Source organism: Mustelus asterias, chromosome 15 (assembly GCF_964213995.1).
Source record: "Mustelus asterias chromosome 15, sMusAst1.hap1.1, whole genome shotgun sequence".
Classification (NCBI taxonomy): Eukaryota; Metazoa; Chordata; class Chondrichthyes; order Carcharhiniformes; family Triakidae; genus Mustelus; species Mustelus asterias.
Genome location: NC_135815.1, coordinates 89596598 through 89613302, shown reverse-complemented (window position 1 = coordinate 89613302; position 16705 = coordinate 89596598). Strand labels below are relative to the sequence as shown.

Genomic DNA, 16705 nt, shown 5'->3' with positions numbered 1-16705 from the left:
ACCCTATGTCGTTTAGTGCTATTGATTTAATTTCATTTCTAATTAACAAGGCAACCCCGCCCCCTCTACCCACCCCTCTGTCTTTTCGATAGGTTGTGAATCCCTGGATGTTTAACTGCCAGTCCTGAACCCCCTGCAACCACGTCTCTGTGATGCCTACCACATCATACCTGCCAGTCACAATCTGGGCCACAAGCTCATCTATCTTGTTCCGGACACTGCGGGCATTTAAATATAGCACCTTTAATTCCCTATTGACCGTCCCTTTTTGTTTTCGTAGTGTGGTGGACCTTGGTCTACTGAGCCTTTCCAGACACTGTGTCATACATGCAGTGCTACTTATTAGATATGGTCCCGAGGTTTTGAAATGTTGAGGACTATTGTGCAGCCCACTTGATTACTGTCCCACCGCAAACATTCACTCCCTCCACCACCCAATGCACAGTGGCAGCAGTGTGTACCGTCTACAACATGCACAGCAGGAACTCACCAAGGCTCCTTAGACAGCACCTTCCAAACCCACAAACACTACCATCTGGAAGGACAAGGGCAGCAGATACCTGGGGACACCATCTAGAAGTTCAACTCCAAGGTACACATCACCCTGACTTGGAAATACACTGCTGTTCCTTCACTGTCGCTGGGTCAAAAGCCTGGAACACATTCCCTAACAGTACTGTGGATGCACCTACATCACATGGACTGCACTGATTCAAGAAGGCAGCTCACCACCACCTTTTCAAGGGCAATTAGGGATGGGCAATGAATGCCGGCCTAGCCAGCGACACCCACATCCCTGGAATGAATTTTTAAAAATGTTTTTGCATCTCGGAACAAGGTTGAGAGATTTAGCAAATTAGATGAACTCTTCCAAATCCTGATAAGTTAGTTAGACTATTGTGATTGAGGTATTATAACACTACCCCTTTCCCAAGATGTGAAATGATTGACCAGAGGTGCATACTTGTAGTCAGATGTGACTTTGATCTTTTCTTGTGGATAGGTGCATCTTATTTTCCATTCAGCTAGAACAACATCTTTTGGCAGAATGATTGAAATAGACGACCTATGATGAACTAGTTTGACCAAAAAAAAGCTTTCCAGGATTAAACTTTGAAACCTGTTGAAGTGTTTCTGTCTTGCATTGTTACCTCTGTTTATAGATGATTGTGGATCAGCAGTGATTTCTTTTTGCAGGTTACTATTTTTCAAATAATATTTGGGGCACGGCACATCTAGTGATGTGCAGGTTTACAATCTAGTCAAAATATGAGCGTTTAACTAATCACACATTAATATTGTACCACATTAAATAGTTTGTTCTGCACTTAACATGTAAAAAATCAAAGTTTTATTGCAGAACATCAGTCTCTTTTGATTGTGCCGTCTGACGTATTTTATCCAAGTGAGTATGGAATGTGAAAGCAAAATACAGCGGATGCTGGAAATCGGAAATAAAAACAAGGTGCTGGAAATATTCAGCAGATCTAATAGCATCTATGGAGCGAATGTCAATGTTTTGTCTTAAATATTACTGTTTTTCAGAACTGAAAAGGTAGACGTACTGGGGGGAATTCTCCTGTCCCGCCCGTAGCAGGTGGGGAGCGGGCAAGGCTCCAAGGTTTGCGGGTTAGGTGGATTGGCCCCCACGCTAAATTTCCCCTTGGTGTCAGGGGGAACGAGCAAATGCCTGCGGTTATGCGGATGGGGCCTGTGTGGGATTGTGGCCAGTGCAGACTCCATGGGCCGAACGGCCTCCTTCTGCACTGTAAGATTCTATGAACGCAAATGTCCTTTTACCTCGGGCTGGATTCTCCAGTTTTGGGGCGAGCGTGGCTGGTGAACCTCACCCGTGACGCTTCATATTATAAGGCGGGAACAAAAGGAAAGGTCTGGGATAGGGAAGAGGGTGGAAGAGATTAAATCACAAAGATGTAAGGAGGTAAAGGCAAAGGGAGTGGTAATGGTTGCAGTAAAGAAACAATGCATTTGATCAGAGTGATTGTGAATGACTGAATAATCAATAGCTCTGAAAGCAAAAATATGGACAACAAGAGTAAGATTGGCACGTGCAAAAAAAAGATTCAAAATGTGAGGCAGAGTTCATGGACAAGACTGTTGAACTCTTGTGTTGAATCCGGAAGGCTACCAAATGCCTAATCGATGATAAGGTGTGTTGTGCCTTGAGCCTGCATTGAACTTCATTGGAACACAGCAGCCGAGGGCAGTCATGACAGTGGGAGAGCAAAGTGGTGAATTAAAATGGAGGTTATTATTGTGGACTGGAAGGAGGTGTTCCGCAGAGCAGTACCCTCAATCTGTGTTTAGCTCCTTGAATGAGGAGGAGACCACATTGCGAGCAGCGAATTGAAAGAAGTACAATTAACTACAACAAAAGGTCGTGAATGTAGCCCAATCCATCACGCAAACCAACCTCCCATCCATTGACTCTGTCTACACTTCCCGCTGCCTCGGAAAAGCAGCCAGCATAATCAAGGACCCCACACACACACCGGACATACTCTCTTCCACCACCTTCCGTTGGGAAAAAGATACAAAAGTCTGAGGTCACGTACCAGCTGACTCGAGAACAGCTTCTTCCCTGCTGCCATCCGACTTTTGAATAGACCTACCCCGCATTAAGTTGATCTTTCTCTACACCCTAGCTATGACTGTAACACTACATTCTGCACTCTCTCCTTTCCTTCTCTATGTACGGTATGCTTTGTCTGTATAGCGCGCAAGAAACAATACTTTTCACTATATACTAAAACGTGACGATAATAAATGAAATCAAATCAATTGCTGCTTCACCTGGAAATAGGGTTTCTGGCCTTGGGTGATGAACAGGAAGGAGGTAAAGGAACGATTACATGGGAAGGTGCCGTGGAAAGCTGGCAGAAGATGTTGGGGATGATTGAGGAATGTTGAGGGAATGGTCCCTTCAGAATGCTGAGGGCGCGGATATAGTGGAGAATGATCCCTTGAATGTGGGGACTGGTATGGTGGAAAATGAGGTCAAGGGTTCCTGTTAACGTTCTGGGGAGAGGGAGGGAGTGATGGCAGAAGCGCAGGACATGGGCCAGGCAGGGTTGAGAGTCCTGTAGTTGGTGAGAGCTGGGAGTTTGGGAATCCTGTGTGTAAATAGGAAGACTTACCTGACATGGTGTTGTGGAAGGTTGCATTATCAGAACGGATTTGACAGACTGAGAAACTGCAAGAACCGAATGGGGGGGTCCCCTCAAAGGAGGCAGAATGTGAAGAAGGGTGATAGAGGATCTGTGGGAATTGGTGGGCTTATCATGATGAAGAGACATCCTATTTCCAAAAATGGCGATGGAAGTGTTGGAGATGGACCGTATGGAGGTGAGTGTGGTGGAAATTGGAAGCAAAGTAAATGAAGTTTACTAGGTGAGAACAGAAACAACACCAATAGTCATCAATGTATTGTAGAATGAGCTGAAGAAGCCTGAGTCGGACTGGAATGCATGTTGAATGTATGTTGATCGAGGATCTGGTCTGAATCAAACAGATAAGCATGCAGGACTCTGCATTGATATTTTCAGAGGTTTCCAAGATTCAGTGCAAAGTGTGAATCTTTTAGGACTGTGAAAGGCTTCTTTTAAATGGAGTTGTAGCACCCTCTGGTGGAGCAATCACACTGTAACAAGTGCTTGTTTTTTCAGATCAATTTTGAAGGTACCCAATTAAATGTCCAGTACCGTGATAACACCTATATTTTGAATAACCTCCAATTATATTTTAAAATTGGCAAGCTAAAGTTGCCATCACTGATGGGAAGGGGAAAAAATTGGTTTAATTCAGGCTGAAGTTGGCAAAGCAGTATTTTCACTCCCTACCGCTATCAATGTCTTTAAACCTGTTTCATTTCATTTGCCTGGTTTTCTCCAGAAACCTCTGTATCAAGCCCCATTCTAGATCCACCTCCATTCTTCATACAATCGCGGTCAATCAACGATCCTAAGCCTAGTTCTAACTCTGACCCCAGTGAGTACTTCCCTTCCAAGCTTTCCTGGTCTTTGGCTCAAATGCAAATTCACACCGACTTTAAAGCACTATTGTTCCAGTGTTTTTCAGGAAGTGCTGTCTTTTTTTTAAACTAAGTCCTAGACAATAGGTCACCAAATAATTAAAATAAATGACAAAGGGTGGTTTAACTGTATATTTTCATGTGCTTTTATAAGGTTGCAGTTTAACTGTCGAAATTTATAGAACTTTAAATGTATATAATTAGGTTTTTTATTATTTGATGTACAAAACTTAGTCAGGCAAATTCCAAGTTTATTTAAGAATTGAAGTTTTCTGCTCCTTTTATATCATTTTGTGGTTCCAAATAAACTTGTTGGACTTTAACCTGGTGTTGTGAGACGACTTGCTGTGCCCACCCGAACTTAAAAGAGACATTTCAGAACATACAATTTTGTGAAGTCCCGAGTTTGTAATACCTTGAATCTCTCTGCTCTTCTAAGTGTCTGACTTGTGGAGTTCCACCACCTCCTTTCCTGTCCATTTTTACTGACTTGCTAGATTTTTGTTTTTCTGCTGAATTCTTGATCAATCGTTCTGCCACCTGTATTGTTGAAGCAGATGTTTTATCTAGCTAAGGAACAGCATTAGAGCTGCTTTCAATTTTTGGGAGGTGGGGGGGGGTAAAAACGGGTACAAGAGCAGTGTGGATTCGATTCATTTGTGGGAGTGTGTAACCGTCGGCATTATTAAGGACCCCGGACATTCTCTCTAACAGCCTTCTTCCGTGGGGAAAAAGATACAAAAGTCTGAGGTCACGCACCAACCGACTTAAGAACAGCTTCTTCCCTGCTGCTGTCAGACTTTTGAATGGATTTACCTTGCGTTAAGTTGATCTTTCTCTACACCCCAGCTATGACTGTAACACTACGTTCTGCACTCCCTCATTTCCTTCTCTATGAACGGTATGCTTTGTCTGTATGGTGCACAAGAAACAATACTTTTCACTGTATGCTAATACATGTGACAATAATAAATCAAATCAAATCAAAAAAATCTTTTCCATAGGTCTATATCAGGACTGATTCCTTAAAAGGTGCATTTAGGTTGTAATGGTTGATGTGAGTACACCTTCATTTGATCATTTTCTTTCACACAGCAAGTGGTAATGAATGACCTGAAGCTCATTGCCTATTAGGGTGGCGGAGAAGAATGTAATTAGTGATTTCAAAATGAAATTAGTTGGGAACTTGAGGGAAATAAACCCGCAGGGTTACTGAGATAGTAGTGGAATGGGTCTGACTGTGCTGCTCCAGAGTACCAGCATGGATTTGATGGGCCGAACGACAACCTTCTATGCCATAACTACTCTATGACTGACTGGCATGTGAATTTCTGCACTGCTGTACCATGGACTGCAGTGCTAATTAGATAGTGGAGCTGTACTGATGCTTGAGCTTTATTGGCAGACAAATTGTAGTTTGCTTAAGTACTGATAGCATAAAATATATATTTAAAAATGTCAAAGCATTAGCAATAAAATCAAATCAAAATGTTCGAAGAATATTGAAAGCAAGTTAATGTTTATAAAAATAATGAACAGGTTACATTTAAAGTCTGTATCCCTTCTCAGAAAAATTGTAACACTCCTCTTAGAGTATAGTGCATATAATTCTCTCAAAGGTGTGTTCTCAAATTCAGGTTTTTGTTATTATGTCAAACTTTGAGATCTGGACTCTGATTACTGTTTCTGTATCAGGTTAGATGGTATGGACTTCCAACTTTAAGTGTTTCACCAAATATTTTGGGTCATTGTTTCAATTCTCTGTTTTGTATTGCAAATTGGAATAGACCTTGATCCCTCAGGCATTTCCACGATCTGGCTCTCGGAAGAGAAGGAAAATAAAACTCAGGCTGCTTTTGCATTCAAGGCAGGTCAACTTAGTTGAATCGCCTTTAATGGCTGTTCCTCCTTGCTGTGAAATTCCTTCTGTACTGTGAACTATCACAGAAACCCGTTTCAGAATTAAACCTTACAACAAAATGTCAGTTGGTTATTGCAGCAAGCTCACAGTGCATAAATGGGAAATGCTTTAGGGAAGCAAGTTTTGATCTATAAACCGTCTACTCATTATAAACTAGTCATCAGTTAAAAATACAAATTCAACCGTTTGTGCAATTCCCCCCCCCCCCCACCCACCCCAACCCCCAATTTCAGTTCCACTCCCTGGGTAGTTAAGTAACGCACGTACTGATTTGTTGCTTCTATCTCCGCTTAATTCTTCTATCGATTGAAATCTAAGCTCATGAGTTGAATTGTTGAACGAAAAGGATATTGTGACGAAATGCTATTAAACCATTGCTGCTCACAGAGTGAACCTCTACCATCCTATGTCACCCACCCAGCATACATTATTCCTCATGTTTCTTCCTATAGTTCGGATTAGATTGAAGAAATTCCTGTGGTCACAGCACATCCCTCTCAGAACAAATGAGGAGTTTGTCAAGTTATAAATTATTGGGTAAATTTTGGTCAGTGCTTCTGATATGTTTACCGTTTCAAATATCATTAAACCCATGTTTACTTCCTGGTGCCTGCCTTTCTAAATCGAGGTGGTGTCATAGAATCATCGTAGAATCATAGAAACCCTACAGTGCAGAAGGAGGCCATTCGGCCCATCGAGTCTGCACCGACGACAAACCCACCCAGGCCCTATCCCCGTAACCCCACATATTTACCCTGCTAATCCCTCTAACCTCCACATCCCGGGACATTAAGGAGCAATTTAGCATGACCAATGCACCTAACCTGCACATCTTTCGACTGTGGGAGGAAACTGGAGCAGCCGGAGGAAATCCACACAAAGGGACAATGTGCAAACTCCACCCAGACAGTGACCCAAGCCAGCAATTGACCCAGGTCCCTGGAGCTGTGAGACAGCAATGCTAATAACCACTTTGCCACCGTGTTGCCCATAATTTGTGGAACTCGTGTATCTAATTGGTGTCTGTCTGTCTCTCTCTCCTCTCTCCCTCTCTCTCTCTCCAGGGTTTTCTGCTGCCATCTTGTGAAGCATCAGCAATAAAAAAGGTTGTAAAGGTTTATCGAAAATGGATCTTGCAAGAAAACAAACCTACATTTATGGCAGAGCCAGAAAAGATGGAAATGGATGATGACATAGTGGACCATTCAGAGACTCTTTCTGTAACACTGACCAATAGCAAGGAGGTAAACAAGTTGGCATTTTCAAATGTGTACTGTAGCACTTGGCCACTTTTCTATTTTTTTCATGTCAATTTGTGTTTTCTTTCGATAATATGGAAAGCAAGGATTCAAAATGATGGGTGATTTATTAGCTTGTCTGAAGTCTTCAAATCTCTTGTTTCCTCCAAGGTTTGCATTTAATCCAAGTATTGAGTGCCAGAGTGAAATCCTTTCTAGATCAGCCATTTATAATTGAGTGAAACTGAATTCAACAGGTGCAGCAGTGGATGTGCTTTGGACAGTGGGCTTAAGGGCGTTTTTGTGCCAGGAAAATACTCCGCATTTTAACACGTTGTATTTAGCCACTTCAGCAATGGAAAAGCACCAAGGTTCTTTAGACAGCACCTTCCAAACACACAACTACTGCCATCTAGCAGGGCAAGGGCAACAGATACCAGGGCAACACGACCACCACCTGCAAGTTTCCCTCCAAGTCACTCACCATCCTGACTTGGAAGTACATCAGCCATTCCTTCACTGTCGCTGGGTCAAAATCCTGGAACTCCCTCCCTTAACAACATCTCAGGGACTGCAGTGGTTCAAGAAGGCGGCTCACCACCACTTATTCGAGGGCAAATAGGGATGGCCAATAAATGCTGGCCTAGCCAGAGATCCTGTAAATGACTTTTAAAAGTAACATCTCTTGCAAGCGTTTGGACTCCCTGCTCCCCTCAGAAACCTGTGAGAAATCCATTTCCACACCAAATATTCACTTTCAAGCTGTTATTTTCCCAAGTGTGAGATGGGATATCAATGTGTGTGACGAGCCTGTTCTATCTGTGGGAAGTCCGTGCATGCGTTACTGAGGAAATGGTGCTCTGTTGGAAGTGCTGTTTTTTGATTGGGACTTTTAATTGAGACCCAACAAACCTTCCAGATAGATGCAAAAGATTCAGTGTCACTGTTTTGGAGAGGAAGAGGGGAGTTATCCTTGATCCCTGATGTTCTGGCCAATATTTATCCCTCATCACAAAAACAGATTATTTGGTAGTTTACACATTCCTTTTGTGGGAATTTGCTGTGTGCAAATTGGCTGCTGCTTTTATAACATTAAAACAATGGCTGCACTTCAAAGCTAATGAATAGGTTGTCAAATGCTTTGGGCTGTTGTGTGGCCGTAATAGTCACGATATAACTGCACGTTGGCCCTGCCCTCTGCCCCAAAATTGTTTAGTTATATTTCTAAGAACTTTAATGAATTGTGCAGTCAGGATGCCAGTTTATCGAATACCAAAGAGGTAGTATTTCACTTGTCTTTATTCTGTTTTTTACTCCCACCATTTAATCTTGATTCGAGACGTAATTTCCTAAAATAAGAGATTTAGCTGTCAATCTGCATGCACAAATGAATCAGAGTGATCTATTAATGTGCAGGTTAGGTTGATTGGCCAGGATAAATTGCCCCTTAATATCAGGGGGATTAGGATGGTAAATATGTGGGGTTACGGGGATAGGACAGGACCTGGGTGGGATTGTTGTAGGTGCAGGCTAGATGAGCCAAATGGCCTCCTTCTGCACTGCAGATTCTATGATTAAAGGCATTAACAGAAGGAAGGAAATTTTAATCTACTGTGTACGCCTATTCCAAAAACGTCTTGGATCTACCCTATTTTTGAGTTATTTTGATTATCGTCTCTGTGGAAATGTCATTCAAAGAATAAATAATCTTGAGCATAAGATGTTGGTTCTCTCCTATTCGTCCTTTTTGGAGGGTTGCTTGGTATGGAGAAACTTACAGAATAATCTTTCAGTGGACGTAGATTCCTTGGTAGGGAAGATTAGATATTAGTTGTGGAAGATCAAATGGCCATTTCTTTTTCCATGAATAATATTCTAAGTAAGTAATTAATCATTATTTACAGAGATGTAATAAGCAATGAAGTAAATGCAGACTCTCTTCTCTGGCTGAGGTTCATGTTGAGTCATTCTATATGTGTGTGCATGCCAATAGTATGTTTGGTTTGTATGTGTTGCCCTCATGTCTTTGTCATGCACATGTGTGTATATATGTGCATTTTATAAGAAATAAAAGCAAAGTGGATACTTAATAAAAGAAAGGAAAATAATGTTTACAGAAGAATAGCTTACTAGTGCATTGGCCATGCTAAATTCTCCCTCAGTGTACCCGAACAGGCGCCGGAGTGTGGCGACTCGGGGATTTTCACAGCAACTTCATTGCATTATTAATGTAAGCCTACTTGTGACTAATAAATAAACTTTAAACTTTGTGTTGCTATGCAGCACTGAAATCTGGCCTATAGATGTTTAACGAGACAAATCTCCAGATTGGTACTGTGGGAACTGTTTTACTCAAAGAACCAGAGGGCACAACCTCGGGCTAAAGGGACAATCCTTTAAAACAGAGATGAGGAGGAATTTCTTCAGCCAGAGAGTGGTGAATCTGTGGAACTCTTTGCTGCAGATGGCTGTGGAGGCCAGGTCATTGAGTGTCTTTAAGACAGAGATAGATAGGTTCTTGATTAATAAGGGGATCAGGGGTTATGGGGAAAAGGCAGGAGAATGGGGATGAGAAAATAAATCAGCCATGATTGAATGGCGGAGCAGACCCGATGGGCCGAGTGGCCTAATTCTGCTCCTATGTCTTATGGTCTAATCCTGCTATGTAAATTTGCTGTCTATTGCATGGTACAATGACATAGAAACATAGAAAATAGGTGCGGGAGGAGGCCATTTGGCCCTTCGAGCCTGCACCACCATTCAATATGATCATGCACTTTCAATATCCCACTCCTGCTTACACTCCATACCCCTTGATCCCTTTCGCCACAAGGGCCGCGTCCAGCTCCCCCTTGAACATGTCTAACAAACTGACCCCAACAGCTTTCTGTGGTAGAGAATTCCACAGGTTTACAACTCCTGAGTAAAAATGTTCTTCCTCATCTCAGTCCTGAATGGCTTACCCGTTATTCTTAGACTGTGACCCCTAGCTCTGCACTTCCCCAACATTAGGAACATTCTTCCTGCATCTACCCTGTCCACTCCCATCAAGATGTTATATATTTCTATGAGATCCCCTCTTTTTTCCAAATTCCAGTGAGTACAAGCCCAGTCGATCCAGTCTCTCTTCATATGTCAGTCCTGCCATTCCAGGAATCAGTCTGGTGATCCTTCGCTGGACACTCTCAGTAGCAAGAATGTCTTTCTTCAGACTAGGAGACCAAAACTGCGCACAAATCCCAAGGTGTGGCCTCACCAAGGCCCTGTATAACTGCAGCAAGACCTTACTCCTATACTCAAATCCTCTTGCTATGAAGGCCAGCATGCCATTAGCTTTCCTCACCGCCTGCTGTACCAGCATGCCAGCCTTCAGTGACCATGACACCCAGGTCATGTTGCATTTCCCCTTTTCCTAAACTACCACCATTCAGATAATAATCTTCCTTCCTGTTTTTGCCACCAAAGTGGATAACCTCACATTTATCCGCATTATATTGTATTTGCACACTGAACCAGCCTGTCCAAGTCACCCTGCAGCCTCTTAGCATTCTCCTCACAGCACACGCTGCCACCCAGCTTAGTGTCGTCTACAAATTTGGAGATATTGCATTCAATTCCTTCATCCAAATCATTAATGTATATTGTGAATAGCAGGGGTCCCAGCACTGAACCTTGTGTTACCCCACTAGTCGCTGCCTGCCACTCTGAAAAGGACCCGTTTATTCCCACTCTCTGCTTCCTGTCTGCCAACCGGTTCTTTATCCACGTCAATACATTACCCCCAATACCATGAGCTTTGATTTTTGCTCACTAATCTCTTGTATGGGACCTCGTCAAAAGCTGTTTGAAAGTCCAGATACACAACATCCACTGGTCCACCTGACAGCAGCTGATCTCTGGAATATTGGACATTTTTGGCTACCTGTCGGTGTTGGCAGATTGGTTGGAAAATTGGAGAAGAGGTTTGTTCTGCTTGGAGGGTTGCGCACCTCAAATTAATGTCACATCGAATCATTTTTTGCTTTTGAAGACCAATCACCAGTCGAGGCATCGGCGCACATCCAGCTGGGGAAGAACATATTCTTTTACAAACGCTATCAATCGGGGCTGTGTCTTTGAAGAGGAAAATGTAAATGTTCAGGCTGGCACACAATCAACACTTCAGGTGAGTGCTTGATCAAGTTCTTCTTGTGTGAGCCAATCTGATTTTTTTTTAAGGGTGACATTTTTTGGCTTATTCACCCTCCCCCTGCGAGGTGGTCTGCTTCAGGGTCTCTGATAATGTTTTATTTTTGAAACCGTTTGCTGGAAAGTGTTACCTGGAAACGATTCTATGTCAAATATTCCTGCCCAACATGGAAATGTCTGGTCTCTGTCAATTCTCGACTGGTGATAGATCTCCGATTGTAATGTAGCTGTGGGGTGTTTCAGCACGCCTGGCTCCATTGTGTAGCATGACCCGTGTCAACTGAGTTGCCTTCGCACATCAGACAATGTTCTGGTTGTCCCGATGGGTGCAGCCAGGTTTTTGATTTGATTTGAATTATTATTGTCACATGTATTAGTATACAGTGAAAAGTACTGTTTCCTGTGCGCTATATAGACAAAGCATACAGTTCATAGGGAAGGAAAGGAGAGAGTGCAGAATGTAGTGTTACAGTCATAGCTAGGGTGTAGCGAAAGATCAACTTTGTACGAGGTAGGTCCATTCAAAAGTCTGATGGCAGCAGGGAAGAAGCTGTTCTTGTGTCGGTGACCTCAGACTTTTGTATCTTTTTCCCGATGGAAGAGAGAATGCCTGGGGTCCTTAATTATGCTGGCTACTTTGCCAAGGCAGCGGGGAGTATAGACAGAGCATTGCTGTGGTCTCGATGGGTGCAGCCAGATGGGTAACCATGATACAGGAAACACTCCTGTTCTTCCACTCCGTACTTAAAAGCTGCTTGTCACTTGCCTGTTCCAGTTCTGATGAAAAGTTATTGACCTGAAACACTAGCTCTGTTTCTCTATAAAAACATCTGCTGTGCAATGCCCTGAATGTTGCCAGCATTTCCTGTTTTGTTCCATATTTGTGGCATCTGCAGTATTTTGTTCTGGCGCTGTGATCATGTTTATTATTAAATTTGCAGTAGAGACCAATAATTTTTAAACTGTTTGTTTCCACATGATTAAAATGCTAAGATGTGGAGGTGCCACTGGGCTGGACTAGCAGTACTCCAATCATAGAAACCCCACAGTACAGAAAGAGGCCATTCGGCCCATCGAGTCTGCACCGACCACAATCCCACCCAGGCCCTACCCCCCATATCCCTACATATTTTACCCACTAATCCCTCTAACCTACGCATCTCAGGACACTAAGGGGCAATTTTAGCATGGCCAATCAACCTAACCCGCACATCTTTGGACTGTGGGAGGAAACCAGAGCACCCGGAGGAAACCCACGCAGACACGAGGAGAATGTGCAAACTCCACACAGACAGTGACCCAAGCCGGGAATCGAACCCAGGTCCCTGGAGCTGTGAAGCAGCCGTGCTAACCACTGTGCTGCCCTCCAAAAGCTTGTGATTTCAAATAAACCTGTTGGACTATAACCTAGTGTCGTGTGACCTCTTAAAATGTTAAGGGAACAGGATGTGTGGAGGCCATATGCAATGGCTCTGAAAATAAAAGATGGGAGAGAGTGCAATTGATATTTTACTTTTAACGCCAAGTATCGTGGAGTAATGTGGGCGGCAAGGTAGCACAGTGGTTAGCACTGCTGCCTCACAGTACAAGGGACCCGGGTTCGATTCCTGGCTTGGGTGACTGTCTGTGTGGAGTTTGCATGTTCTCCCCATGTCCGCGTGGGTTTCCTCCAGGTGCTCCGGTTTCGTCCCACAGTCCGAAAGATATGCTGGTTAGGTGGATTGGCCATGCTAAATTCTCCGTCAGTGTACCCGAACAGGCGCCGGAGTGTGGGCAACTAGGGGATTTTTACAGTAAGTTTGTTGCAGCGTGAATGTGAAGCCTACTTGTGATAGTGATAAATAAACTTTAATAGCTTTTGGTAACTATTGTTGATAGAATCAATTTTTCCTGTAGAGCTCAATGGTGCTCTTGATAAATTTTAACATATTTGCATATCATTTTGAAAGGTATTTTTGACAAATTCTGCAAATGTCTTCCTGCTGGAACCCTGCACTGATATCTCAAAGATACTGGAAGAGCAGATTGATGTGTGCAAGGCAGTCTTGAGTATCTATAGGCACATGATCATGGAATTAACCATGAGCAAGAAGACATGGTGAGTTTAGCCATCCATTTCTATAACTCGCTTATTTATATCTTTATAGTTTTGAATGAGTAAACCTGTGCAAACTTGCCTCAGCTGTGTGGCAGCAGGTTTTTAATGTAGATTGTGATTGATGTAGGGTGGCACAGTGATCAGCACTGCTGCCTCACAACGCCAGGGACCCAGATTCGATTCCCCCCTTGGGTCAATGTGCAGAGTTTGCACGTTCTCCCCATGTCTGCGTGGGTTTCCTCCGGGTGCTCTAGTTTCCCCCCTCAGCCCAAAAGACGTGCTGTTAGGTGCTAAATTCTCCCTCAGTGTACCTGAACAAGCACCGGTGTGTGGCGACTAAGGGATTTTCACAGTAATGTCATTGCAGTGTTAATGTAAGCCTAGAATCATAGAAACCCTACAGTGCAGAAGGAGGCCATTCGGCCCATCGAGTCTGCACCGACCACAATCCCACCCAGGCCCTACCCCCACATATTTTACCTGCTAATCCCGCTAACCTACGCATCTCAGGACTCTAAGGGGCAATTTTTAACCTGGCCAATCAACCTAACCCGCACATCTTTGGACTGTGGGAGGAAACCGGAGCACCCGGAGGAAACCCACGCAGACACGAGGAGAATGTGCAAACTCCACACAGACAGTGACCCGAGCCGGGAATCGAACCCGGGACCCTGGAGCTGTGAAGCAGCAGTGCTAACCACTGTGCTACCGTGTCACCCTACTTGTGACACTTTTAAATAAACTTTAAAACTTGATTTTTATTGTGTATTTAGGACCAATATAAAGACTTTATTATAAGCTGATGCTGACTCATTTGAATTTTGCTGATTTTCCTCATCTAAAAAGAAAGATTTCCCCACTCTCTTTTTGACCCCTTGTGGGGGCCCCCATTAATTCGGTGGGATATTTACCTTGTCGTCCTTAGAGTATTTAAAAATATGATTCCCTTGTCACGTTTAAGATGTAATGAAATATCCTCCTAATGGAAATTGCCTGCCTTAATTTTCTCATTGTGGCGTTGGAATGTCGGCAGATGTTCAGGGGTCAGATCGAGCTCCTTCGAACAGGAGTGCAAGGTTCTACCACCCAGCTTGTGGAACCATTTTGTTTTCTTCTCCTAAAACTTACTGCTGTTCTGGCAGTTGATTTTGGAAAATGAATTACTTTGCACAGTGCAATGATAGAGACCAATTCGTGACTGCCAGCCCCTAATGGAAAATCTTGCTCTCTGATGCATATTTTATTTCTTTATTGTCTTTTTTCTTTTTCACCCACTCTTTCCCCCATTTTATCCCCCTTTCTTACCTTTTCTACCCTTTGCTTCCCCTTTTCCACTCTTTTTTTTCCTCCATTTTTCTTCTCTCCCATTCATTCCCCCTCCCCCCCCCCTCACACCTTCATCTGTCACAGTTTACCCTCTGGTTTCAGCTTCTCTCTGTTTAGCCATTCACGCCTTCTATTCTCTCTCTATGGACTGCCATTAGAATCTGAGCCTTTCCCCTTGTTTTTGCGGCCATGACTCCTCTTTCATTCCCCCACCCTACAGTATAAATAGAGAAGCCACAGAGGCCCTGCAGTGCAGAAGGAGGCCATTCGGTCCATCGAGTCTGCACCTACAACAATCCTGCCTAGGCCCTTTCCCCGTAACCCCCCATATTTACCCCGCTAATCCTTCTAATCTACGCATCCCGGGAGACTAAGGGTCAATTTAGCATGGCCAATGCACCTAACCCGCACATTTGTGGACTGTGGGAGGAGCCCGGAGGAAGCCCATGCAGACACGGGGAGAACGTGCAAACTCCACACAGACTGTGACCCAAGCCAGGAATCGAACCCAGGTCCCTGGAGCCGTGCAGCAGCAGTGCTAACAACTGTGCCACCATGTCGCCCTATATCCCCCACTTTCTATGCCTTTTAGCTTTGACAAAGGATCATCTGGACTCGAAACGTCAGCTCTTTTCTCTCTTGCAGATGCTGCCAGACCTGCTGAGATTTTCCAGCATTTTCTTTTTTGAATGCATATTGGAAATTCATTTTCTCCCTGCACACGCGCTCATCCTTTTAATACACGTTTAGAAAATTGTGCATCCCCCAAATACATAAGAAACTCCTAGCAGGAGTGGGAAATTGGGAAAAATGTCTTCCACTTGTTGATGTGGATGTGCTTGTAGAATATTTCTGAATGATTGGATATTAATTTTTCTTTACAGGGAACAACTTCTGCGAGTATTGCTCAGGATCACTGAAACAATTATGCAAAAGCAACAGGATTTGCACAAACGTGATATTTTTGCAGAACAAATGGCTGGACTGCTTTTCCGGGTAAAACAAAAGTGCATTGTGTGTAGATAATGTATATGTATAAAAGTTATCAATTTGTATTTAAAATGTGCGGATTTATGGTTGTTGGAACATTTTTCCAGTTTCACATCATTCATGTGAGTGTAGGGGAGGAAACTGGCCCATCAGATATTGGGCAACAGAGTTTCTGTCATTAATCTGTTGTGGTCGGTGCAAACTCGATGGGCCAAATGGCCTCCTTCTGCACTGTAGGGATTCTATAATTGCACCATGCTGGTTTAACATGAGTAATGTCGGTAGATATGAAAATGGGCTCTTGTGGATTCCCTTTGGCCCTTGTGTTAGTTGAAAATATCTAGGATGTGGAAATCCCAGCATTGGACTGGGGTAGGCACAGTAAGAAGTCTCGCAACACCAGGTTAAGGTCCAACAGGTTTATTTGGTAGCGCGAGCATTCGGAGCACTGCTCCTTCATCAGGTGAGTGGCGAGTTGGGTTCACAAACAGGGCATATATAGACACAGACTCAATTGCAAGATAATGGTTGGAATACGAGCCTTAACAGGTAATCAAGTCTTTACAGGTACAGACAATGTAAGTGGAGAGAGGGTTAAACACAGGTTAAAGAGGTGTGAATTGTGTCGGCCGAAGATCCTGTGCAGTGAAGAGGTTATGTTCGAACCTGTGCATGAAGATGTTGGCATATTGATGTGCGAATTTGGTCCCCATGGCTGTTGGTTGAAGGTCCTGTGTGGTGATATCTAGCTCACATTATCTGTGGTGTTTAGCGAAGATCAGTGCTTTGCGTTATATCCGGTCTTGTTTCAGTGCCTTAAAATTGCACTTAAAATTGAATCACTGGATCTCTGTCAGAGAATGTCTGGCACCCACTAATGTTAACTTTTTTCT

The 16705-nt window shown here is 43.4% G+C and overlaps 1 protein-coding gene across 7 annotated transcripts in view; it reads left to right on the top strand.

Annotated features, from left to right (window-relative positions):
* ralgapa2 (Ral GTPase activating protein catalytic subunit alpha 2) overlaps positions 1-16705 on the top strand; it is a 487945-nt gene that overhangs the window by 132241 nt on the left and 338999 nt on the right. For all 7 annotated transcript variants that reach the window (XM_078230304.1, XM_078230302.1, XM_078230299.1 and 4 more), the window contains exons 11-14: positions 7037-7216; positions 11241-11375; positions 13348-13496; positions 15707-15818. In XM_078230304.1, the coding sequence (XP_078086430.1) occupies positions 7037-7216; positions 11241-11375; positions 13348-13496; positions 15707-15818 (576 nt within the window). The remainder of the gene's footprint in view (positions 1-7036; positions 7217-11240; positions 11376-13347; positions 13497-15706; positions 15819-16705) is intronic.